The 22780-nt window shown below is 46.1% G+C and overlaps 12 protein-coding genes across 12 annotated transcripts; 6 read left to right on the forward strand and 6 right to left on the reverse strand.

The window, feature by feature from the left end:
- Window positions 1–169: 169 nt before the first annotated feature.
- AOL_s00006g11 (uncharacterized protein) lies at window positions 170–1260 on the reverse strand (the record flags this gene model as incomplete). Its single annotated transcript, XM_011119320.1, has 3 exons — window positions 170–413; window positions 495–948; window positions 1053–1260. 3 exons carry the CDS (start codon window positions 1258–1260, stop codon window positions 170–172), a joined length of 906 nt encoding a protein of 301 aa, XP_011117622.1.
- A 1029-nt stretch (window positions 1261–2289) lies between these two features.
- Window positions 2290–5636, forward strand: AOL_s00006g12 (uncharacterized protein; the record flags this gene model as incomplete). The annotated part of the gene is made up of 5 exons (XM_011119321.1): window positions 2290–2694; window positions 2846–3177; window positions 3247–3364; window positions 3485–4057; window positions 4173–5636. 5 exons carry the CDS (start codon window positions 2290–2292, stop codon window positions 5634–5636), a joined length of 2892 nt encoding a protein of 963 aa, XP_011117623.1.
- A 1013-nt stretch (window positions 5637–6649) lies between these two features.
- Window positions 6650–7451, reverse strand: AOL_s00006g13 (uncharacterized protein; the record flags this gene model as incomplete). The annotated part of the gene is made up of 3 exons (XM_011119322.1): window positions 6650–6973; window positions 7037–7240; window positions 7302–7451. The coding sequence occupies 3 exons, from the start codon at window positions 7449–7451 to the stop codon at window positions 6650–6652; spliced, it is 678 nt and encodes a 225-aa protein (XP_011117624.1).
- A 134-nt stretch (window positions 7452–7585) lies between these two features.
- On the forward strand, window positions 7586–8578 carry AOL_s00006g14 (uncharacterized protein; the record flags this gene model as incomplete). The annotated part of the gene is made up of 4 exons (XM_011119323.1): window positions 7586–7623; window positions 7706–8333; window positions 8398–8495; window positions 8557–8578. The coding sequence occupies 4 exons, from the start codon at window positions 7586–7588 to the stop codon at window positions 8576–8578; spliced, it is 786 nt and encodes a 261-aa protein (XP_011117625.1).
- A 297-nt stretch (window positions 8579–8875) lies between these two features.
- AOL_s00006g15 (uncharacterized protein) lies at window positions 8876–10512 on the reverse strand (the record flags this gene model as incomplete). The annotated part of the gene is made up of 5 exons (XM_011119324.1): window positions 8876–9324; window positions 9390–9860; window positions 9920–10160; window positions 10238–10416; window positions 10476–10512. The coding sequence occupies 5 exons, from the start codon at window positions 10510–10512 to the stop codon at window positions 8876–8878; spliced, it is 1377 nt and encodes a 458-aa protein (XP_011117626.1).
- Window positions 10513–10852: 340 nt separating this feature from the next.
- AOL_s00006g16 (uncharacterized protein) lies at window positions 10853–11605 on the forward strand (the record flags this gene model as incomplete). Its single annotated transcript, XM_011119325.1, has 1 exon — window positions 10853–11605. One exon carries the CDS (start codon window positions 10853–10855, stop codon window positions 11603–11605), a length of 753 nt encoding a protein of 250 aa, XP_011117627.1.
- Window positions 11606–11663: 58 nt separating this feature from the next.
- On the reverse strand, window positions 11664–12663 carry AOL_s00006g17 (uncharacterized protein; the record flags this gene model as incomplete). Its single annotated transcript, XM_011119326.1, has 3 exons — window positions 11664–11703; window positions 11801–12359; window positions 12423–12663. The coding sequence occupies 3 exons, from the start codon at window positions 12661–12663 to the stop codon at window positions 11664–11666; spliced, it is 840 nt and encodes a 279-aa protein (XP_011117628.1).
- An 880-nt stretch (window positions 12664–13543) lies between these two features.
- On the reverse strand, window positions 13544–14689 carry AOL_s00006g18 (uncharacterized protein; the record flags this gene model as incomplete). The annotated part of the gene is made up of 1 exon (XM_011119327.1): window positions 13544–14689. The coding sequence occupies one exon, from the start codon at window positions 14687–14689 to the stop codon at window positions 13544–13546; it is 1146 nt and encodes a 381-aa protein (XP_011117629.1).
- A 785-nt stretch (window positions 14690–15474) lies between these two features.
- Window positions 15475–18619, forward strand: AOL_s00006g19 (uncharacterized protein; the record flags this gene model as incomplete). Its single annotated transcript, XM_011119328.1, has 3 exons — window positions 15475–18223; window positions 18283–18430; window positions 18580–18619. The coding sequence occupies 3 exons, from the start codon at window positions 15475–15477 to the stop codon at window positions 18617–18619; spliced, it is 2937 nt and encodes a 978-aa protein (XP_011117630.1).
- A 581-nt stretch (window positions 18620–19200) lies between these two features.
- On the forward strand, window positions 19201–19656 carry AOL_s00006g20 (uncharacterized protein; the record flags this gene model as incomplete). Its single annotated transcript, XM_011119329.1, has 2 exons — window positions 19201–19241; window positions 19305–19656. The coding sequence occupies 2 exons, from the start codon at window positions 19201–19203 to the stop codon at window positions 19654–19656; spliced, it is 393 nt and encodes a 130-aa protein (XP_011117631.1).
- Window positions 19657–20179: 523 nt separating this feature from the next.
- AOL_s00006g21 (uncharacterized protein) lies at window positions 20180–21815 on the reverse strand (the record flags this gene model as incomplete). The annotated part of the gene is made up of 3 exons (XM_011119330.1): window positions 20180–20224; window positions 20278–20748; window positions 20832–21815. 3 exons carry the CDS (start codon window positions 21813–21815, stop codon window positions 20180–20182), a joined length of 1500 nt encoding a protein of 499 aa, XP_011117632.1.
- Window positions 21816–22135: 320 nt separating this feature from the next.
- AOL_s00006g22 (uncharacterized protein) lies at window positions 22136–22627 on the forward strand (the record flags this gene model as incomplete). The annotated part of the gene is made up of 3 exons (XM_011119331.1): window positions 22136–22176; window positions 22273–22420; window positions 22481–22627. The coding sequence occupies 3 exons, from the start codon at window positions 22136–22138 to the stop codon at window positions 22625–22627; spliced, it is 336 nt and encodes a 111-aa protein (XP_011117633.1).
- Window positions 22628–22780: the final 153 nt, after the last annotated feature.

Raw genomic sequence — 22780 nt, forward strand, 5'->3', positions numbered from 1 at the left:
TTGATGTCAACTCCGCAGAGATATCTCAATTTTGAAGCGACATCCTAGCAGCCAGCAGCATATCAGGGCAAGAATTGAGATGGGACACTGGATATTCTTCTGTATTGTAGATGAACGGTAGACCCTTTTTTGAATATGGAAATAGACTGGCCTTAAGGATGACCGACAATTAGGAAACAATGGATACTTGAATTGTTGGAAATTCAAGGATAGTTGCATTCGCTAGAGCCTTGGAGAGGGTGTCCTGAGCAGCCAATGGGAGCAGAGTTATGCTCTGTGAATGAGGTTCGAGCGATCGTAAATGGTACACCAAATTCAAGGGGTGGACCTTGGCATCGGAGGAGGGCGGCGGTGTTGAAAGGGAAGGAAGGACCTGGTTCTCAAAGGCGTCTTTGATGGTTAGGCTTTCATCCCTAGCAGGGGTTACGACGACGATATGATTAATACATACTTAAAGTACTCGGTAAGCATATATGGAATTCAAGACAACTTACACTTGGATAGTGGATGTGATGGAACCGTTGAAGACCCATTCGACAGTCCAGATGATGCGATCGTTATTGTAGAAGGAGTGGTTTTGACCGGCTCTGGACGATTGGCAGGGTGCGGGAAGGACGACAAGGCCCCGATTGTTGCAGATATCTTTGATTCGGCGATCAAGAGTGGGTTTAGACCGGAAGGGACCGTGAGGATCATCGGCAGCACGATCCAAGGCTCTCTGGATAGAGTTGAGGAAATCAAAGTCGGCAGCTACTTGACTCGGGTGATGTAGGTCTGATTTGGATTTGAAGGTGCTGGGACGCTGTTGGCCTTCGCAGGAAGTGCGCAACTTGTGTCTTTTAGAACAGGCGAGGGAGCATGTTCTTGCAGCACAGACGGGACATGTGTATTTGGACTCTGCTTCGACACAGACGGAGCAAAGAGCGGTGGGATCCATCTTATTACTACCTTTCTTACTATTCTTATTATTCTTATTGTTCTTATTCTTATTCTTATTCCTATTCTTCTTATTCTTATTATATTTTTATTCTGAATATTCTTATTATTCTGACTATCATTGAAGATTTTTTGTTGTTGTTGTTGTTGTTGTTGTTGTTGTTGTTGTTGTTGTTGTTGTTGTTGTTGTTGTTTTGTTGGACATTCGGATGAAACGGCCGGTATTTGACAAGATGGGATGAGGGTGAGGAAAGAGTTTGAGGATGGAGGGGATGGCCAATCGGGATGGGAATTGGCACCAATTGCCAAGGGACGCGTCTGCATACTTTACATATAATAATGGATGCGATAAGCGGGACGTGCTAATGTACTATGTAGGACTAGGTATATACTATGCACCCTGCCTAACTGGGAATATATCCCGCCTTCCCCTTTCCTTTTCCCTTTCCCCTTACCCTTCCCCCTTCCTCTTCTTTTTTTTAATTTATATTTTTTTTTATTTGCATGTATTTTTCATGTACTATGTATTTTCTCTATATACTTTTTTTATTGAGGTAAGTTGGTTATACCTGGTATACACTAGATAATATTGGCCCCTCCATCATCCCTCCAACCTCCAACCAACCTCCATCTGCCATCTCCCATCTGCCATCTACCCCTATTCTTCCTTCCCTCCCTCCCCTTTCCCCATTCCCGTTCTCCTTTCTTGGTGCCTAAGTAAGTCCACTTACACACTATCTAAGTACTTAAGTACCTAGGTACATGTTTTATTCTTAGCAAGCAAGTAACAGGGTCTAGTCGGCGCCAGCTTCCCCCCCCCTTTCTTTCTTTCCTTCTTTCTTTCCTTCTTCCTTTCTCTCATCAGTCGACTATTTACGTCCTGATCGGTTTTGCCGTCGCCGTCACAACATCGTCGCCTTCTTTTCTTCCCATCTTTCTTTCGGTTTACTTTGTTATATTCATATTTAGTTCTTTTTCCCACTTATTTTACTGCCTTCTTTCCCTATCTTCCTTTCTGTCCACTCCTTTGTTCATTCTTTGACCCTCCAATACTACAATTGGTTTTTTGTATTTTGTTTTGTTATTTGTTATTTATTTTACACACATACTAGGTACTTACCTAAGTACCTGGGTATACATCCCTTTATAACCGGGCAAGTCGGTGTATCGAGAATCAATTTGGAATCAAATATTCGACTCCGAAAAGATCTTGCAGAGGAGGGGAAATAAGAAAGAATAAAATCCAGTAAGGAACCAAAAAAAAAAAAAAAGGAGAGAAAGAGAGAGGAGGGAGAGAACAAAGGGATAGTCGCCACCACGGCTTTGACCACAACCACAACCACAACCACCAAGATGTCTTCCCTCCATAGGAGACCTTCAACCATCTCTCGCCCGCGTTCTGGGAACCCCGCTACTACACCTAACACCGACCGACCTCCCACGCGTGAAGCAGGCGACAACCCTCTACCAATACCCAGTCGAACCTCCTCTTTGCACAGTCGGATCACCCAACCCATACCTGCTACGTTAAACATTAAAGTTACCCAGAGGACACCCAAGACTCTTACCCATGCGTACCTGGTTTGTGGGGTTGGCCGGGAGCCATCTCAATGGGTCCGGGCACCACCTCCAACTCAAGGAAAAATCACCCATATGAAGGGAGCTGTTAGTCAGTTCTGGCTCCCAGAGATTTTGGGTAGTAGCCCCCGGGTTGAACAAGAAAATGATATTGCCAAAGCATTGCATGCAGCAATGAGGGTACGGATTATCCCCCCCCTTTTTTTTCTTTCTTTTTTCTTTCTTTTTTCTTCTTATTTTGTTATTTTTCTTATCGTATACCTTATATCATATTTATCTACCTAGTCTCAATTAAATATCGGATTTACTAACCTGGAAACCTTACCAATAGGCTTGCTTTCCACAAGATGTCGAGATCTGCACCGGAAGGACACAACCACACTGTGTTCATCACACTTTTGTCCTCCAGCAAGATTCATCCCAGACCCTCTACGGAATCGCATTGCGCGTGTGGTCAAGGGCCGATGAGAAAAGGGCGGAAACTATTAGGGAAATGAGGAAGCGTGTAGAAGGTGGTGATTTCTTCGATGCTCCAGACGAGACTTATTGGATACCGTATGCCTTGAGTTTCCTGTCTAGGTATCCTCTCTTTGACTTGCTGGGCGATTATCTAAGAGGGATGTGGATCCACTGGAACAAGGCGACAAATCTATTCCACGCAGAGTAAGTGCTTTCCGCTGCAGTTAATGTTTACCCCCGGAAACAAACACTCAGACCAAGTGATAATTGTAGGGAAGTCTCTCGGATTCTTTCATTTCCAGCCCCGCGTCTCAATGACCTCGTCAGAATCGACATGAAGGATTATGCTCTATGCTACCAGTTCCCGTCTTCTCCCACCGGATTCCAAAACGTAAGTCCTGTATTGATATATCTATGATCATCTTCTATATTTATTTATATTATCCCTTTATATAGATAAGTATATCAAGATCATGCTTTGAAACATCTAACTCTTTTGCCTTGTCTACAGTTCTCAATGTGGCCTCTTTTTAGCTGTCTTTCGATTCCGAATATAGTCGGAGTAATCGAAGCAGCTCTTTCCCCAACAAGGCGAATAATTTTTGTCAGTCATTATCCCGCGATACTCACAGTCGCAGCGGAGACCATCAGGCATTGCGTTCGTGTGTATGAGTGGAGTGGGTTATATGTTCCGCTTGTCCATGCCCGTCATGCGAAGGATCTAGTTCAGGAGCCTGGCCCGTATATTCTGGGCTTCACAGCCGAGAGTCGGAGTCTCTTTTCAGCTCCAAATGACGCCTTGGTGGTAGATTTGGATAGGAATTTCGTTTTAACAAGCAGCCCACCGTCTGTGTGGACGCCCGGACAGAGGACGAAAATGATATCGAGGTTAACTCAAGCTCTAAACGGAGATGTTAGTCCCACTGGTGTTCCTACACACCTTCGGTCTGCATACGCCGGTGGCAAGCTTGTTCCTGCTGGTCAGATTATCGTCATGAGAGGCGAAGTCGAAAGTATACAAGACCCAGATTGGTGGCGCCAGGATGCTGTTATGAGCGTATTCGACCATGTTTGCGAGAAACTAGTAAGTATATTCTCTTTGTCAATCCACTACTCTCTTCCTCTTTATTATCATCCATCGTCATCATTATTATCCAGAACATTCGGCGGGCTTTATTTTAACTTTGGACTTATTATAGACACGCAATACCGGCATGAAGGCGATTTTCGGGGGCGCTGTTAAAAAGCCTCTCATGACAAAGGTCTCCGTCCGTCATTTGAATGAAATAATCCGTGAACGCAATCAATTTTCTCGGGATGCCCTCGAAGCTTGGCAGGACTTTATCAATTTGAAAAATCGTATGGATACGGAATTGACAAAAGTTACAAAACGAAATAACTTCTTAGTAGAGGAACTGGATAGTTGGAAAGCTCAGTTTGAAAAGTTCCAAGCATTTGCAGCCCAGCTTACGAAGGAAACGAACGATCTCAAGGCCAAGATAGAGGGTCACAAGCGTGAAAACCGCCGTCTATCATCTTTGATAGACCAACAGAAAGATGAGACGAATCGACTCACACTCCGACTTTCTGGGACCGAAAAGCAAAGGGACGAGGCTCTAGAAGCGTTGGTACTCCAACAGGCGGTTGCCGAGGAGTTAGAAAAAGAGAGAAAGAAAAACGGTAAAGAGCTTGCCGCCCTACATCATACTAACGCAAACCTTTTGCGTCAGCGTGATCAGGCACAAAGGGTCGTTCTACAACTTCGAAGCCTGATTGACGGTCAGACTACGCACTTGGAGCATATTGTTCGTTCTTTCGGAGACAATCTTGAGCTCGCAGATGTTACAGAAGGAGAAGAAGAGATGGAACAAGCTATCGGGACCCCGACTACCCCAGTATCAAATGAAACTCCTGCACCGCCAATTCCCTCACGAGCACAATCACGAGCACAATCACGAGCAAGCAGTTTTAGTTCTACCGCACAACAAGGGGAGGATGTTTCTCCTGAAATGGAACGAAGGTTGTTTTTCAACAGCCCTAGGGGATCTCGAAGGTACTCGGAGATGAGTCTTAATGATGTTGCAGACCGCCACATCAAAGAAAAGACTGATGCAATTGCAGACATCATCCGTAGTATCTCCGAACAATGTGCGGCAGCAGTTGAAGGCTTACAGCTTGCTCACCGTGCAGCACAGGAAGAACAAACCCTGGCAATAAACACTATACGACAGAGCGTATCTGAAGAGGAGCTCATGGGAGAAGCAGAGCTCGTTCATGGCGTTGGCGGCCATCTCCACCCCAATGATTCTTTGTCCTCTGTTCCCTCGACACCCGATCTCACGTACCGCTCATCTACATCCCTTTCTATGGCGTCGACTCCGGGGCAAGATCGCTTCTCGCTAGGAAATTCCGCGGAAGTTGATGTTCCAACTAAGATAGTCGAGGCGGATGATCTGGACGAAATCGAGGAAATTGAGAAGCACGACATCACGCATGAAGGGCTAGGTATTGAATCTCAAAACGGCGTTGAATTCACGAACCTAAAGAAACGAAAATCTGCTAGGGACATTGGGATATTTGGTGTTGAGTCGATACCAAAGACCACGGACGGCATCGTCAATCGGGCCGAGGCGAGGGTTTCCGCTTTTGGCGCGAATAATTAAGCGACCAAAATATAGCTTTCTATATTCCTTTCTATCTTTCTTTCTTTTTTTTCTGAATGACTTTCATTCTTGCTTCACCCGCATTTCTTACCACGCGGAGGTCCCTTTCTTAGTTTTCTTGCAATTTAGCCAGTGTGCCATTATTGGCCCCCTTCTATATGAATAATTCATTTTAATTCTTGGTTCTCGCCTACCACGCAAGGCCGTGCTTAGCGGACTTCCCTTTGGATGACTGAATTTATAGCCATAGCTCGTACCGTTTTTCCGGGATATATTACAGGGAGAGGGGGGCTTGTTTTCCCCTCCCTTCTCTCCTTTGCCGCCACCGCTCGGCTTCTCTTCATAATCAAGAGTTCCTATTGTAAAAGAAATAATATGTACACCTGGGTATCTCGAATTATGGACCGCGTCCGCAATCGTGCAAGAGTAATAGACGAGGGATCTAACCCCATTCCGATAAGATGGATAGCTTACGTTTCCCTTCGTCCCTAAATTCCTTTTATCAATTGAGATATCTCAAGGCATACAAGTTGGTTTCAATTCCCCCGAATTTCTTGCGTTCACGGTTCACGAGGCAAACCAACTCGGGCCTATTTCTATGCTTTGTGTCAGTATATATGACAATACACCATTTTTGTAGAATTGTTGTAATTGATATAAATCCTGAGACTGAAAAAAGTCCACACTACCCTATCGCTCTGTTTCTCTATGTGATTCACCTTGATATCGCGAAGGAACGAAACCTATAAGTACGCCAAGCTGTCCTTGAGCACGAGAGTATTTTCTATTCCAGAGTTTAATGTTGCTCCCATTTCTACATTCGAACGAATCTAGCGGGCACGATGGGAAGGTACTTCCATGATCAGAACAGGACTAGCCGGACTTGTAGGCACAATACCTTAGCCAAGCTATCAGTGGATTAAAAACGCCTCGACCGAATCGACCATCGGGGGTAAAGGCAACTTCGACTCCCCTTAGTGAAGCTTTGGGTGGCCCACTGGAGAAATGAAGTTTTAGAGGATCTTGCAGGTTTTTTGTTTTTTTGGCCGGCCGGCTGCGGGTGTCCGTGAACTTCCCGGGCTAGGGATATCTTTACCAACAGCCGTATTGACTGCTAATTCGAATAGCTCCTGTACTCCCTGCATGGTTTTGCTACTACATTCCATATACAATGCTCCCATACCACGGGCAGTATCCATTGCTTGTTCCGTTGGCACTGGGGCCAGCCCCTGCGTACGGAGTAAATCTATTGCATTGGTATCCTGACGAAGGTCAGATTTGAGCCCTGCAAGGATCAATGGTACTGTCGGACAGAAATGCATAACTTCGGGGTACCACTGCCAAATTGAAAGTTCAGACAAGTTAGAACATTATGGGATACGATTTTGGAACGAGCTTACCTTTTCCATAACATTGTCGAAACTCGTCGGACAATCAACAGCAAAGCAGACAAATAACACATCTGTTTCCGGGTACGATAGCGGACGTAATCGGTCGTAGTCTTCTTGGCCGGCGGTATCCCAAAGGGCTAGTTCGATTGGTTTGCCTGTGGGTTTATGTGTTGTATGTGCAATGTAGTTTTCAAACACTGTTGGAACATATTTCTAATTGGGACGGGCTTTTAGTATTCGGTCGGTATTCACTTTATTTGCTCGGCAATTGTACCTCAGGGAAATATCCTTGCGAGAAACTAATGAGAAGGCATGTTTTTCCGCATCCGCCGTCTCCCACAACCACAAGTTTCTTCGAGAGAACAGCTGGAAGACCAGACTGTGAGCCATCGGAACGTCCAGGGCTACTCTGATGTCGCGACATCCTTGTATTTAATTTATGAGATCGGGACTGCAGAAAGCAACGGAATTTCCGTTAAGTTTCCCGAGTTGATGAAATATATGAGACCTGAGGGCGATTGCCAATGAATGGCATTCTACAAGGCCAGCCCAATCTGAATGGTCGGGAATGATAGGGCGGATCGCAGGAGGCGCAAGTCGGTTCTGAAGCAAGTCCTTCAGGTCTCGCTACCAATGATATGACCAAAGAGAATATGCTGTATGGGAGGCTGTTGGTAGTCCTAGTGATGGCGATGATGATGGTACTGAGAGGGGGAGGAAGAGGAGGGGAGGAAGAGGTGGTGGAAGAGGTGGTGGTAAGAGTGGCAGTGGCAGTGGCAGTGGTAGATGTAATAGAGGTGATGGCGGTGGCGGTGGTGGTGGTGGTGGTGGTGGTGGTGGTGCCAGTGCTGCTAGTGATGGTGATGGTGATGGTAATGACGATGACGATGGCGGCGATGTGTGGTGTTGTTGGAGTTGTTTGGGTGCCGGGTGTTGTTGGCGGGACAACATCCCCGTTCTTGGAGTCTACGTTCTTCTCCCATCCACGACGAATAATAACCACGACCACGACCACGACCACGACCACGGCTGCAGGCGCTCGATCATGGCCAAAGATGACTACGCCACTGCTGGCGGCCCTTTACGTCTTAAGGGCTCTAGTGGTGTCGTAAAGCATAAATCAAGGAAGAAGACCAAACCTTCGAAACAATTAAAGCCTAAGGACATCTCCCAGCAAAACATCAAGAACCTCCCTGAAAATGACGACCAAGGACCAAGCACATACACAATTCAGCAGGAAATGCCCCAACAAAGAAAACACAAAACAGAGGCCGAGCGGAAGTTTGAAGAAGCACGTAAGAAAAAGGTAACACTGTCACCATTCTAAACTGATCTTATGAGAGTCAATACGCTAAACTAAATCCTCATAGCTCGACCAGCTCCTGTTGAAAGACGCCGCGAAATCACACAAGGAACGAGTTGAAGAGTTTAATAAGTACCTATCAAACCTAAGTGAGCATCACGACATGTATGAACACGAGCCTCTCTCCCCTCCGAATCCTACTGAATGCTGATCCACCGGGATGTAGGCCTAGAATTGGACCGGGTTAATGGGTGTGCACGTCCCCCTTCACCACCAAGTGGTATATACCCGCTATAAACCTAAAGGTATTCAAAAAAAAAGAGAAGACAACATGGTTTTTTTACACTCGGGCGAGGGGATTACTGCGACTTCGACATTTCAAGCCACAGCAGCTTCTGACAGAACGCCGAGAATGCTTTACATCATTTGAAAATGAGAACACCCAAAAGGATGACTCGGTCGAGGTGTTTGTGCAAAACGCTGTATTGTCAATTATACCATGTACATACAGTTGTGGGCCAATTTTGGTGGGTTTCAATAAGAACTCAGTCTTGTTCCACGCTACAGAATGCTCGATAGCCTTCGATCCCAGTACCTTCAATTTGAATGTACAACCCAGCACCCACAAATACCACAGTTCCGGGACGGATTGAGACGACTTTCTCGCCAACAATCCCGCCTCCCCTAATCTCACCAGTTCCAGCTGTGAAAATGATGATGCTCGGCCCGAGAATGCCTTGGAATTCTACTGAGCCGTTCTCTAGAGTTGTTCGTATCACAGAGAACTCTTCGATAGGAGGATTGTATAAAAGAGATTCCGATTTTGTATTCAGGTCTAGTATTCCAAAAGGATAGGGAGTCGGGTTCATAACCTGCGCAGAAACCGGAGCTGATCGATATGTGAGCATTTTAATCAAAGTTTTGACATCTTTGAATTTTGGGGTAAATCCAGCGCGGACAACATTGTCAGATGCCGCCATGCACTCGATTATGTCTACAAGTTTAAGTTAGCCTCCTAAACCTTCTTAGAAAGGAAGCAGAAGATGCATTGGGACAGACCGCCTGAAAGATACGCGTGTGGTTCGTTAGCTTGGAGGAACATTGCCTGGCCAGGAGACAGTGAAACGAAATTGAGGAAGAACGTTGAAAAAAGGCCCACGTCGGACGGGAATTGATTGTTGAGCTCGATAATGAGATCGGAGAATGACCCTCCATTTGAAAGGAGGGTACCTCCCGCAAATGTGTCAGGTTGGCTTTTGGCAGCTCTCACCAAAGACTCTGCACCTGAAGCGATTGCAACAGAATCCGAAGTCATTAGTTCTGCATATAAATCCCGAAGTCCTCGTTTTCTGTCTGCCTCATTCTCAGAAGCTAGCAAATTCTTGAAGGAATCAATTGCTGCCGACCCAAGGAGGTTTCGCAATGCTGGAACGGTTGAGAGAAAATGGTCTATTTCAGACAAAGGGCGGAAGCCACAAAGCCCCGTGAATGGCGTGATGGCGATGGCCATCTCGGGTTTGTGGTTATCATCTGCTTGCGGGATTTAGCTAGAACGTTGCCCGAACTGCGGTCTCCGGTGTTCAACATACCGGGATAGTTCTTCGGGTCGTCTGCGTGCAGCTGCTCGGCCAATCTTTTGTCCGGGTGCGCCTGGATGCTCAAGGCCTTGCCAATGCTGAGAACTTTGAATAAGAATGGAAGAGTCCCGGCTCCAAATTTGCCAACAACAGCTGGCCCTAGTAACGACTCGTTGTCGGATACGAGATCCCGTAGGCTTCTCTCAGACGCTACATCAGTCGACGGCAGGGTCGGATGTGTTCCCATCCAAAGCTAATTTTGGGCGGAGTTCGAAATAACTTAGCAGGATGTACATCGAATTGTTTGAATTGAAATGCGTAACACGTTACCTCGGCGTATGGCTTATCCTCGTTAATTGCAATCCCGATTGATGATGCCGCGGCAAATTGAGCGGCACGGGAGGTCGACCCAGGTTTTCCTACAAGAAAGAAAGGGGGGTGTATAAGTGAGATGTGAATGTGGGGGTGAGTAGTGGGATAGTGCACACCCCAGTCATAGTTGTTGACACCTGCGACATCAAATGTATTGTTAGTATCAGGACAAGCGAAGGTGTAGCTGGATGCATACCACAGCGAAGCTCATATAAGGGCACAGGAAGCACCATTTTCGATTCAATTTGAAATCCTGAGTATAGAAGTAAATTTATGTGCTCGTCGGGGTCGGATGGTACTTTATATATAAACTTAATTAGCTGAAGAACCAAACGAAGATAGGTTAACGTCCATACTTTATACTCCCCCGCTAAGTTTGTATGCACGTTTGACATGGTGTTGGATTTTCCGCCCAATTTAAGTACTAAGTACCATTATAAGTACCTTAGTACTTACTAGGTACTTGCCTATGTATACTTACCTTGTCCCCCTCGTTCCTCGCTCTAAACTTCATTATCATCATCGACAAAGCCCAAAGACCAAAGGCTAAAGATTAGAGCTAAAGCTAATGCGATGCCTCCCCTGCGCCTTATCGATGGAACACTTGTCAAACAAGGCGCCGAGGCTCACGTCTACAAGTCTACATTTCTCTATCCAAATGTTCCCTGTCTTATCAAGGTCCGTCCAACTAAACCATATCGGCATGCCACCCTTGACATGCGCCTCACAAAGCATCGTTGTATATCTGAAGCCCGGCTGCTTAACCGCTGCCGGTCGATGGGGGTTTTATGTCCGACTGTCTACTTCGTCGACGAGAAACGTGGGGAAATCATTATGGAGTGGATAGAAGGCCCCTCCGTTCGAGATTTCTTGCACAATTACATAGATGACGCATCTGACCATGGCAAAGATGAGAATAAGGCTATCGATGTGCAACTCGACGCTCTCATGGAAAATATTGGCCAGACAATTGGGAAACTGCACGATATCGATACAATACACGGGGACCTTACGACTAGCAACCTTATGTTGAAACCTCGAGAAAGTCCAGGCACTCAGGTTTTAGATACGGCCGATACATCTCTTGCAAATTCGGATGTCGTACTAATAGATTTTGGCCTTGGTCAAGTTTCGAGCAGCGACGAGGATAAAGCGGTGGATCTTTATGTACTTGAACGTGCTTTCCTTAGCACACACCCAAGGGCTACACGCCTATTCGATATTATCATTGATTCATATAAACGGAATTGTCTTGGATCATCTGTAGTCTTGAGACGACTGCAGGAAGTTCGACTAAGAGGGAGGAAAAAGAGCATGGTCGGCTAACCAGTCGTGGTCTTGGGATATCATTTATTAGAACAATCTATACTAGCGATTCGGACTCCTATGTTCGATCAATATCAACTTTTGCCATGGCGAAGTATCTATTACTAGAGTGGTCAGTATACTCGTCGTCTCAAATAAACCCCTATTCTGAAAAAGAGTAGATTGTGTATAGACAGGGGAGGTAGAATCACGGACCCTTTGTTCTCCACCACTCCCCGATCCTGGATCACAGCAGTATATTTAACCACCCACTGTGGGTCGACATTCTTGAAACCCCCGAAGGCTAAATGGTTTTCTTGGAGTAAACCTTGAAGGGCAGAAGATGGGAGTATGTTGGTGCAGTCATTGTGAGTCAATAGCTCTATCCTTTGCTCCCTCGCAAACTGGATGAGAGGTTTCGGGACTACGCAACAGTCGCGGACGTTGATTTGATCCACGGAAGGCTTAATACTCGTTCTCGGAAGTAATTTCAAAAGGCGGGCAACCCCGAATTCTGACAGACCAATCCTTTTGATCTGGCCTTCCAGCTGGAGGGTCTCTAGGGTTTGATATGTTTCTGCCCATTCATCGACTTCTTCCTGTGTCGGTTCTGTGTCGGGAGAGTGATCCTCTGCATCGAACGAAATATTAGGAAAAGATATGATGAGTAAATCTATCGAAGATACACGGAGTTCACGGAAGACGTTTTGCAGGGCTTCTCGTGTGTGATCCCTTCTTTTGGATACGAATACCCCCGGGAGGTAGAAGAGTTTAACTAAGCAGCTCACATCAGTACACCCTAAGGGAAATCTATCGGGGCCCGGGGGTTTCAGCGAACCTGTAATATCATATTCTGACCGCTCTTCACTCAAGCCGTCTGGTTCCTCGATACCCGGGGCGTAGAATGTATCTCCTTTCACCTCAATCCAAGATGATTGTTCACTAGTAGCTCGTGATGCTGCATCTTCAAAGTTTTGCCTAAGAGAATTGAGAAGCTCTTGATTTGATTTTTCAAGACTAGTTCGGCCAGTGATAATAATGTTTCCTGTGCGAAAGACAACTAGCGACGGAGGCGACATCGCGGGTGCAGAGGTTTGTCACCGGCTCTGAAACAAAGAGCTTTAAGTTTGAAATTAGAAATTTGAAGATGTGGTCTCGGGTATCCTTAGTGATAACTGGCTCTAGGCCTTAGCTTGGGCACTGAATTTGAGGAGTCCAAACGTCGACGTTAGAATAGTCTCGGATACTTAAGGATGTACATGGTATTTCATAAGTTTACGATTCGAGTGGGTCGTTGACTATGCAATTGCGCCCCCTACTGCCTTCCTGGTCTATAGCTAGGCCTAGTACCAAAAAGCAATATCGGTAGTATCAGATATTGATGTAAAAATTACATGTAACTAGACTGTTATGGTGACAACTACAGTTTCACGTGACATATACGTACGATTTCAGCTTCCTAAAATGTATGCATCACGCAGCACTGTAGAATATATAGGTATATACGCTGCAGAATATATATTTACACATGCCTAAACTCACAACTTTAGACAAATTCGCTCAAATTATTAGGCTATGATTGGTTCCGGTGTCGTAATTTATTATTATAAAGCTACGGTGGCCACCGGTGGGGGACATGATATCATGATTATGAATGTCAATCAGTCTGCAGTCTTTCTACCTATCACCGAATTGGCCATATTGGTCGGATTTCAAAAGGAAAGAATTCAAATATGACGAAAACATCAGCTGCTGTGTCGCACGCGTATCCAGGTCCTACATGAGTACTTATTTAACTCGCTGACAGCATAATACACAAATTCATATACTCGGTAAGGGGCAATTTGATAAATGGTTTGGAATATTGGCGCATCGAGCGACTTCCAAAGCTCTTCTCGGACCCCTTACGGTTTGAAGCTGGTTCAAAACATTTTAAAATCAATAGGAGATCGAGATTAATCAGGCGTCATCATCCGTCCGCTGAATGAGTTTCAACCTGGCTCCTTCATCCGAATCTAAGACGTCATTGCGGCAAGATACGATAAAGATTGCAACAGCAATTGCGTTCCATATATCCAACCCGGTATCCGTCCAGTCCAAAACGACATGCGTTTTAACATCTGTGTCGGAGCCATCACAACCCAGGCTACTCAGCGCTGCGACACAGTTATACACTGTTATGCCGTAGATTACAGCTAGCGGTCTAGCTGGAGTATCGATATTTTCGATATCATTACTTGGTGGGGCCGTTTGACGTGGGGCTTGTTGATTCTTTACCCTAAGTTCGCTGGCCATTGATTTCATTTTGCGCTCTGTCTTTTCGCTAGTAACTTTCGCATTGCCATTCTTGCTTCGGTTGTAGTTGATCGTGAGTACCGAAGATAAAGCTAAATTTTCGGCATCAGACTGGGAAAAGGAATATGGGGGAGATGAAGAGGGACGAGAACAAGAAGCGGGATTCTTAAGAAACGTACATATTTCTCCATCCTTTTCGGCCCAAGTTAAAAAATTCTTTATTTCTTGGAAAATCAGCGGCTCCACGGGTGCCGAAGGGTTGATTTCCGTCCTGTCTCGCACTTGTCCCCCGACATTGACTAGCCTCTGTAGTGCTTGTGATCCTGGATTATTCAGACATTTTAAGATCAGCACTTGGACAAGGAGACATAGTATAGAGAAGCAATGAAATTGGAAGATGATACCCCTGAATTCCATGGAAGCCGATGGCGTAAGAGCACATATAAAACTTTGTTCGCCGACTGGGGAGTACAGCGTTTCAGGAAATGTCGTAAAGTCCAGACGCCATGGAGCTGGAAGTAGGGCTTCTCTGCCGCGTCTTCTTAATCGTCGGAACAAAGCTACTTCGCTTTCCGCCCAATCGCCCTGAGCAAGTATTTCGGTAAGCTCCGCCTGTTCCTGGGTCTCGCTGTCGTCAGATAGCCCGGTAAGCTCCAAAGCATCTTGTTGAACCTCTCGGGAAAGTACACTGTCAATCTCTCGAGAATAAAACTTGGATCGGAGAGGAGTTTGGTCGTTGGTGGGGGGGGTTAAGTCAGCGAAAACGCTAGTCGTTGAGCGGCGTCGCTTCGCGCCGGAATGTTCGCTCATCGTCGCAGATAAAGGAAGAGGGGCGGGGCGGTTTGCCGTGATCTAAGTCGCTCGCCCCATAAAATGTACATATAATATTAAGAGCGCAACCATATCAGAGGGTCGGTCGATGTTATGAAAGTCAGATCAGAGAGGCGGTTGGTTTATGGACCGGTAGAGATGCTAGATGATAGGCCAGATGCTATGCATGTAAGTACGGTTTAAAGATGCAGATGAGGTGTGTGGGTCCAGAGCTTGTTTGCTTAGCTTACCGACTCCGTACTAGTGGTATACCTAAGAGGCACCTGCTTGGTAGGAGGTCAGACAGAATAGAAACTTACAGGGGGTAGCTTCATCTGCATCAATTGGTTGTTGTGATTCGCGTAAACAGCTGTAACGGTAATCAACAATCAATTTGCATCCAGTCAACATGTACGCCCGCCACCATCACCACCACAAAATACGGCTATCGATCTATCATCACTACCTCTCAATAATCACGATTAGCTACCTGTAACATATACGGATCCTCTATATCCTATCTTCGTTGGTGTACTTGATACTCTAACGGGTCGCTCACTTCGAATAAGACGCACCAACAAGAAACCATTCCTCTCCTCTGGCCCCATTCTAGCCCATCGGTGTCCTGGGTAGGAAATTACAGCACATACGAGGCGCCTGCTGAGGTACCTAATTAGTACTTACCTATCTCTTCCTTAAGTAGGTGCTTGGTACATACCACTGGGGACAGACAGACGGGAAAATAAATAGTTGTACGAAGTGCCAAAAGTCGCGGATCGAACATCATGGCGTCGTGGTTGCAGGGCCTCGAGGATGATTGGATATCAGACGGACAATTACCTGCAAAACTACAAACTAAGACACCAGTGCCCAAGAATGCCTCGGCCAAACTTCACTCGAAACCCACCCCCCCTAAATCTTTCATCCCACGGCCTTCTTCTCGAAAAACACCCATCGTCCCGAAGCACCTTGTCGAGAACTCAACTATATTACAGGATGGCAGTCCCTCTGAAAGGCGTAATATCCCTCTCGTTCAAGAGCCGAGTCCGACTATCACTCCCCAGGGTACTGTTCAGAAGCTTACCACAAACTTACGTCCTATCATTCTGGTAGATGGTGGAAACGAGGATTTATTTAGCCCTACTCGCTTGGAAAGCCTCTTTGAACCCATTTCCGACGGCTCGTGCACGTCATGTTCTTCGGAAAACCTACCTTCCCATCCTTCAGAGCAGCAGTCGGGTGGAGATGCATCTGGGATAACCCAGGGCGAAGGCCTAATGGATGAGCAGTCGTCTGAGTCCTATCAGCCCAACGATAAATCCGAAACCCATGCTGCCCCGCACTTAAGCTCGATGCTTGAGTATGAGTCTGAAGACCCTCTTGAACGATCGGCTTGGAACTCCACACCTCCGCCGTTTATTGCTTGGCGGCCCACTGAATCTTCAACAAATCAAGATACATCTCTGTTTCGGGAAGAAGGAGAAGAAGGAGAAGAAGGAGAAGAAGGAGAAGAAGGAGAGGACCGATCTTCAGTCATCAGAGATGAGGAGTACATAAACAGTATCTCCACCTCTGCATTTTCCGATCAGTCCCCGGGCCTAAATGGGCTCCTCCATTTTAACTCCAGAAGTGAATTACCGAGACACTTTTACGGAAATTATGGGAATCGCAGTTCTCGACAGCATTCCCCGGAGCAGAGCGTTTTATCACATAACAACCAGTTATATTTCACTACGCCTGATCGAAAAGTTCTCTGGCGCATAAACTCCGAGGATGCGTCTCTGGAGCTGCCAGGTACCAGCCCAAGAGAATGCCCACCGCTGAAGCTGTTTTCATCAGCCCCAAATTCTTTTACCAAAACTGCAGTACATGGACAGATGTCCCAAATTGATCACGTCAACTCGCCATATGATGAGAAGACTCATTCTGAAACTTCGGGGCACCCTGAGACTTCTTTGGCCAATCGGTCGAAGCGGCTCCTAGATGGGACACCCGCTAGCGCCAAGAGGATACCGGCTAAGGTACCGCCCAAAGAGGCACCGCGCTCTGATTCTCTGCATCCCCCATCACCCGTCAAAGAGAGTCAGCCCAAGCGACAGAAGTTGAATCTTTCTTCGAATGGGGAATTGACAGATGTTGATAGCGAATCAACTAGTGAGGAATTTGACAGCGATGCGTCGGTAGTACGGAATCCGAGCGCTCGAATAGCGCGCACGATTGCAGGATTCGAGCCGCAGGAATCGACGAGCAAGCTGTTAATCGAGCCCGAAATTGACTTTTCACGATCGCCACACCCGAATTTCCTTTCAGACCCACACTCCGCATTCACCCGTGCTGCTAGCCTTCACTCGTTGAATGTTATTTTAGCTTCCAAAGTTAAGCATATGATGCCAAGGAAGGTCGGGAGTATGGTCTTTGACGAGGAGCGGCAAGTTTGGCGACATGAAAATGACGTCATAGATTCTATGAGGCGAGATCTGTTGATGGATCTGACGGTGGGAGAGAGGTCGCCGCCGGTGCTCGAACGGGAAGATCCGTTCGAAGAAATATCTGATCTAGCCACGAGCTTAAGCTCACGGCTTGTGCTGTCGCACGATCAAAAGGGGGTTGCTGAGACGGCCCCTCCTTTATTTAATAGCTCTGGATTTTCTACGGGTCAGAGTAGAAACCCAGATTCGGGCATTGCTACAAAATCCTCAAAGCTTATAGAACCGGAACTTTCCGTTGGGGATACTTCGCCGACCCCTAGGGAAGGTGTTCGTCCGATTTCCCCTAATATTGATCCCAAGAAAGGCAACAATCAAAGGGCTTTGGGCGCAGATGGCATTCGGCATCTAGACCACGAGCAGTCGAGTGGAAAGGATAGGGTCGGAGAAACGTATCGTGGGACAGTCGATCAGGGAGCGGGGGCATCATGTTTGGATACAACAACTCCGACTGCAGTCCCCCCGACCATCAATGGGAGCTCCCTTGTGGTTCCTCAGACCCAGAACACCCCTTGTCAGTCCCTGAGGCAATATACAATATCGGTGCAGGCAAACGGCGCCCCACTTAACCGAACAATGTTAAGCATGAGAAAGCCCGAGTCATCATTTTGGAACACGCCTTTGACAGATATTACCTATCATTTTCTCGAAGCTGATAGTCGGATGCAATCGGGGTTCCCGCGAGGTTACCATTCCCGTAACAGTAGACAGCTCCGAAAGTTCCCTTCTGACAAGACTTCTTTAGCTCTAAAGAGCATGGTACGCCATCTTACTGACAACGATATGTTTGGTCCCTACTGGGACCAGAATAAAGCATTACAAATTCAGAAACAGGGACTAGAGCACCTCCAAGATCTCGCCTCATTCCATCCGAACCTCGTGGAAGTCAACCTTGAACACAACCAGCTCACACACTTGACGGGTATGCCTTCTACAGTCCGGGACCTCAAAGTTGCAGGAAACCTTCTTTCAAGCCTCACCGCATGGGCGCACCTTACGAATATACAATTTCTTGACTTATCTTCAAACCGACTTGATAATCTTTCAGGTATGGTGCAGCTATATACGTACAATCCCTGGATCAATCTCACATAATGATACGTATAGGTCTTTCGGGTTTAATCCATTTACGAGACCTCAAGGCGGACAATAATCAGATCACATCACTAGATGGGGTATTGCATCTTGATGGCCTTGTCAAGCTACGGCTTAGACTGAATCATATTCGTGGCGTAACTTTTGGAACGTCCAACTTGTAAGTCAAATAATCGAGTTGCGCCCTATTCGTGATTTGCAAACTAATAAATGCTAGAAAACATCTCAAAAGCTTAGATTTGGGAAGTAATAAAATCGACCGTATTGAATACTTGCATCGGCTGCCAGAATTGTCTTATCTGAATTTAGGTTCGTTGGCTACCTTCCTTGGACTCCACAGATTGCCTAGACTTAACGAATAAATAGACTCGAACAATTTAATTGAGTTTATTATAACCGAAGGCTTAGAGGTGCGAGGCCTGCGGACACTCGATTTATCACGAAACAGCCTCCGGTACTTTACAGCTCGACCTTTTCCAAATATAAAAACCCTCTATCTAGATTCAAACAAACTAGAGGTTGTCGATGGCATTCCAACGGCTCGGTATCTTGATAGTTTTTCATTTAGATCCCAAGCCGGTTCTAGGTAAGGCTCTTCCCCTGAGTCATTCACTGTTCAAAGCTAATAACCCAAGTACTATCAACATTCCCTTCAACTCCCTTTATGAGCTTCGAAAAGTATATGCGTCTGGCAACCCGATATCGTCTCTCCCCCTTCTTGATTACTTTGTCAATTTGCAATATTTGGAGCTTGCGTCCTGCAACCTTCGAATACTCCCCCCCAACTTTGGTCGCCTCATGACTAATATTCGTGTCGTCAATCTCAATAACAATGCATTATCTGACATTAAGCCATTGTATGGTATTTTGAGGTTGAAAAAACTCTTTCTCATGGGAAATCGCATATCAAACTTGCAAAAATTAAACAACATGTTGAGGTTCCTTCCTTTTCTATCAGAACTTGACCTAAGGTACAATGCTCATTATCGTATAATCGGTGGTAATAGTCTCTAATTTTTTATTTTATTTTACAGACACAACCCCCTTACTCTTGGATTTTATGCGATTCTATCTCAATCGGTAGACTTGACAAGGTCGGAAACCTCCGGGGAGACTATCGACCCCAGCCCCTTCCTCATGCAGCACCAAGATAAAGAGAGCGATGAAATGTTTCAAAGATCGATGACGGAGGATACGGCGGTCGCACGTCGATGCTACGATATTCTTATTGGAGAGCAGTGCCCCCAGATGGCACACCTTGATGGCTTAGTGTTTGATATCAAGCATAAACTGCGTCATGATTTGATTTGGGAGCGTATGACCAAATTAGGACTCTTGTTTGAGGCCAAATATACGGGAAATAGCGACCCGACGCTCGATAGTTGATACGGCCGAAGTGGAAGCGCAAACTAATCGACAAAGCAATGATTGACTGGCTTTTCAAGTTGCCTGTGGAAGAGCTCAATCGTAGCAAAACTGCGCCTCGGCCTTCCATTTTGTTGGCATTCCTGCTGCTTTGTTTTCTCTTGACGGATTACTCGGGATATGAAGTTCTACCGTGTGTCGAAGATCGGTAAGAATACCTCTAGGCGCGAGAGGGGAAATGGTGTTATATGATAATTTTTACAGCTTGTAAGTTCCGCGTATTTAGTCCGATCTGTAAAGTGGTGTGCACAAGCAGAAACACCTAGTTCGCTAGCTCGTGCTTACCTAATGCTTTATTGTTTTTATCTAGCATATTCTCCCAGCATATCAGCGGGCCGGTGTTTTAGGCAAGGCCCAGGCAACGGGCCCGTAATCATTTGGGTTGGGTTGGTAATTTAGCATCAGCATCTCTGTAAAGGATAGACTTGCGTCTGGACGATATCGTGTATGAGTATTGACTGCTCATCTGTTTGATTCACGGTCTTTAGCTGTTTTTGGATAGGACAGCATAACCTTCTACATGGTGCGTCTATAACTAAGTTAATGAAAACGATTCCAAAAATATGCACTCTGACAACTTACCTGTGGGAAAAAGTCGAACCCTCCAATTTTATCGATACGGTAGTCCTTTCCAAGACCCTGTTGGACGATCCACCCGATATCTCGTGCCATAGTATGGACATTGCAGCTAATATAGACGAGTCTTTTTGGGCCGAGTTTTAGAAGCTGGGAAAGAAATAATTCGTCACAACCCTTTCGTGGAGGATCGATGACCATGCTAGTGAGCTCAGGCGGAAAGTCAATATTTGCAAATATGGCCTCCGCATTTCCCGTAATGAATCGGGCGTTGTGGATCCCATTTTCCGTGGCGTTTTTCCTTGCTGATTCGATTGATTGTGACGATATATCAACTCCAATTATTCCATTAAACCCATGCCCACAGCAGATACTGAAAAGCCCAGACCCACAATACGCATCAATGAGATAGGATTCTGAATGATCCTGCCCTGCCAACTTCGGGATCACAAGCTGCTCCTGAACGAATGTGGTGAACTTCCGAGGATGTATTATTAGCGAAACGTAATTCCCTTTATCTTTTTTTGCTCGAAAACATGGTTTCCCAGAGCCCGACATACCTTTTCTAGGATTGAGTTATTGTTCTGGAAGAATGACCCAGCCGGGGAGATAAACTTAGCCCTCCCTATCCATTCTGTGACAAGAGCCTTCGAGTCCGTAATGCAGGTCTTAATGTCTCTGTAAGATCGAATGGCCTCGCGGCCATCGATGGTTTCAGGAGAAAAGGTCCTTTCAGTGGTTTCACGAAGCAATAGTGTGGCCCCACGTTTGAACGTATGAAGGTTTTCTTTGACAAAGGTTCTTTGTGATTTAAAGCCATCCCGAACCGCATCCGTGCCAATTGGGCAATCTTCAATATCAAGAACAAAGCTTCTTCCCTTTAACTGAAATCCAATATCTGGAACAGGCGCTCCTTCTTTGAATCCGCCCCGGCGTGGTCCGTCGAAATGAGGGGTTAGCTTAGTCCTGTATCCACGCAACAGCGGCGAGGGCATAACTCCTCCGATCGGGGGGATCAAGGATGGGTCTAGGTTCGAAAAATTCTGCATTGCTTTCGCAATTACTTTTTGCTTGTGCTGGAGCTGGTAGTCTCCGGAGAGCATTTGGAACTGACAGCCGGAACAACGGCCGAAATACCTACAAAATACCAAGTCGTCGTCTCGGTTCTTCGACGGTTTTATAACTTCTATCAAGTCCGTCATGGAATATGAGGGAAAGTTTTTCACCACTTTAACGACGACGGTATCGCCAGGGACAGCAAAGGGTACAACGTAAACCCTTGTGCCATCATGCGAGATTGACAGCCCGTCGCCGGTGGAACCAAGCATGGAGATTGATAATTCGACTTGCGAAAACTGTTCTGGCGCAGTGCCCGGCTCGTGGGCCTCTCCTAGCAAAAGTTTCACGTCCTGGAGAAGCACTTCCTCGTGACTACCCGTAGACCGAAACGAAGACCCGATTTCTGGGGCTATCTTCTTCCTCTTCCACCTTTTTTCCCCGGCTTTAGGCCCTAGGCCATCCCCAGGCCGCTTTGTCCCCGACATTTTTCTAGAAATGATAGCGCGAAGAGGTCGGTATGCAGAACAACTGGTGTCCCAAAGTCTGGGCAGGTAGCTGTATGATACTCGCAGAGTTCCGCCGATGTTCTTTTTCATGAAGTGGTGGTTGCAGGAGCCAAGATATCGATATTGACGTTGACGATCTGTGGTGGATATCACAGAAGGATCTGGAGTTGAGTCTTTCTCAGATTTTGGTTTTGTATTTAAACCACAACATGCAACAACCCTAAACTCAGGGCTTTAAACTATCATCATCACTCCCTTCAAAGCAACTCCTCCATCAAACTCTAGCCATAACAAATACAATGAACAACCAAACCTACTACGAATTATACAGGCGTTCAAGGTATGTCATATATACAGCTTATCGCCCCGAGAGTACAGCTTGTCTATGTATTCCTAGAGAATAATTATCTAACTCTACCAAAACGGACTTGATTAGCATTGGTGTTGCTCTTACTGACGCGCTGGATGACCTTATCTCCGATGGCCGCATCGCGCCACAGCTAGCAATGAAAATTTTGTCTAATTTTGACCGATCTGTCACTGACATACTTGCCCAACAAGTTACTGCCAAGTTGTCCTTCAAGGTACAACCATGTTCTCCCGTGGCACCACAAGCACTGCTAATGAGCACGGATAATCATCAGGGGCATCTTGACACTTATCGGTTCTGCGATGAAGTTTGGACATTTCTCATCAAAGATGTCACGTTCAAACTTGATAACTCACAGACGGTCCAAAGCGAACGGGTTAAGATCGTGTCTTGCAACTCCAAGAAGCCAGGGGAGACTTGAACTAGCTGAGAATCTATTCATTTCATCGGGGACAATTCATCAAGTAAGAACTGGAAAAGGGCATTTATTTCGCATATTATCCGTTGAAATGAACCAGTCCGTTTTTAACTCGAAATGGGTACCGAAGCATTGATCACAGGGTTCTAGGATCCG

Source organism: Orbilia oligospora (genome assembly GCF_000225545.1).
Source record: "Orbilia oligospora ATCC 24927 unplaced genomic scaffold scaffold00006, whole genome shotgun sequence".
Lineage (NCBI taxonomy): Eukaryota > Fungi > Ascomycota > Orbiliomycetes > Orbiliales > Orbiliaceae > Orbilia > Orbilia oligospora.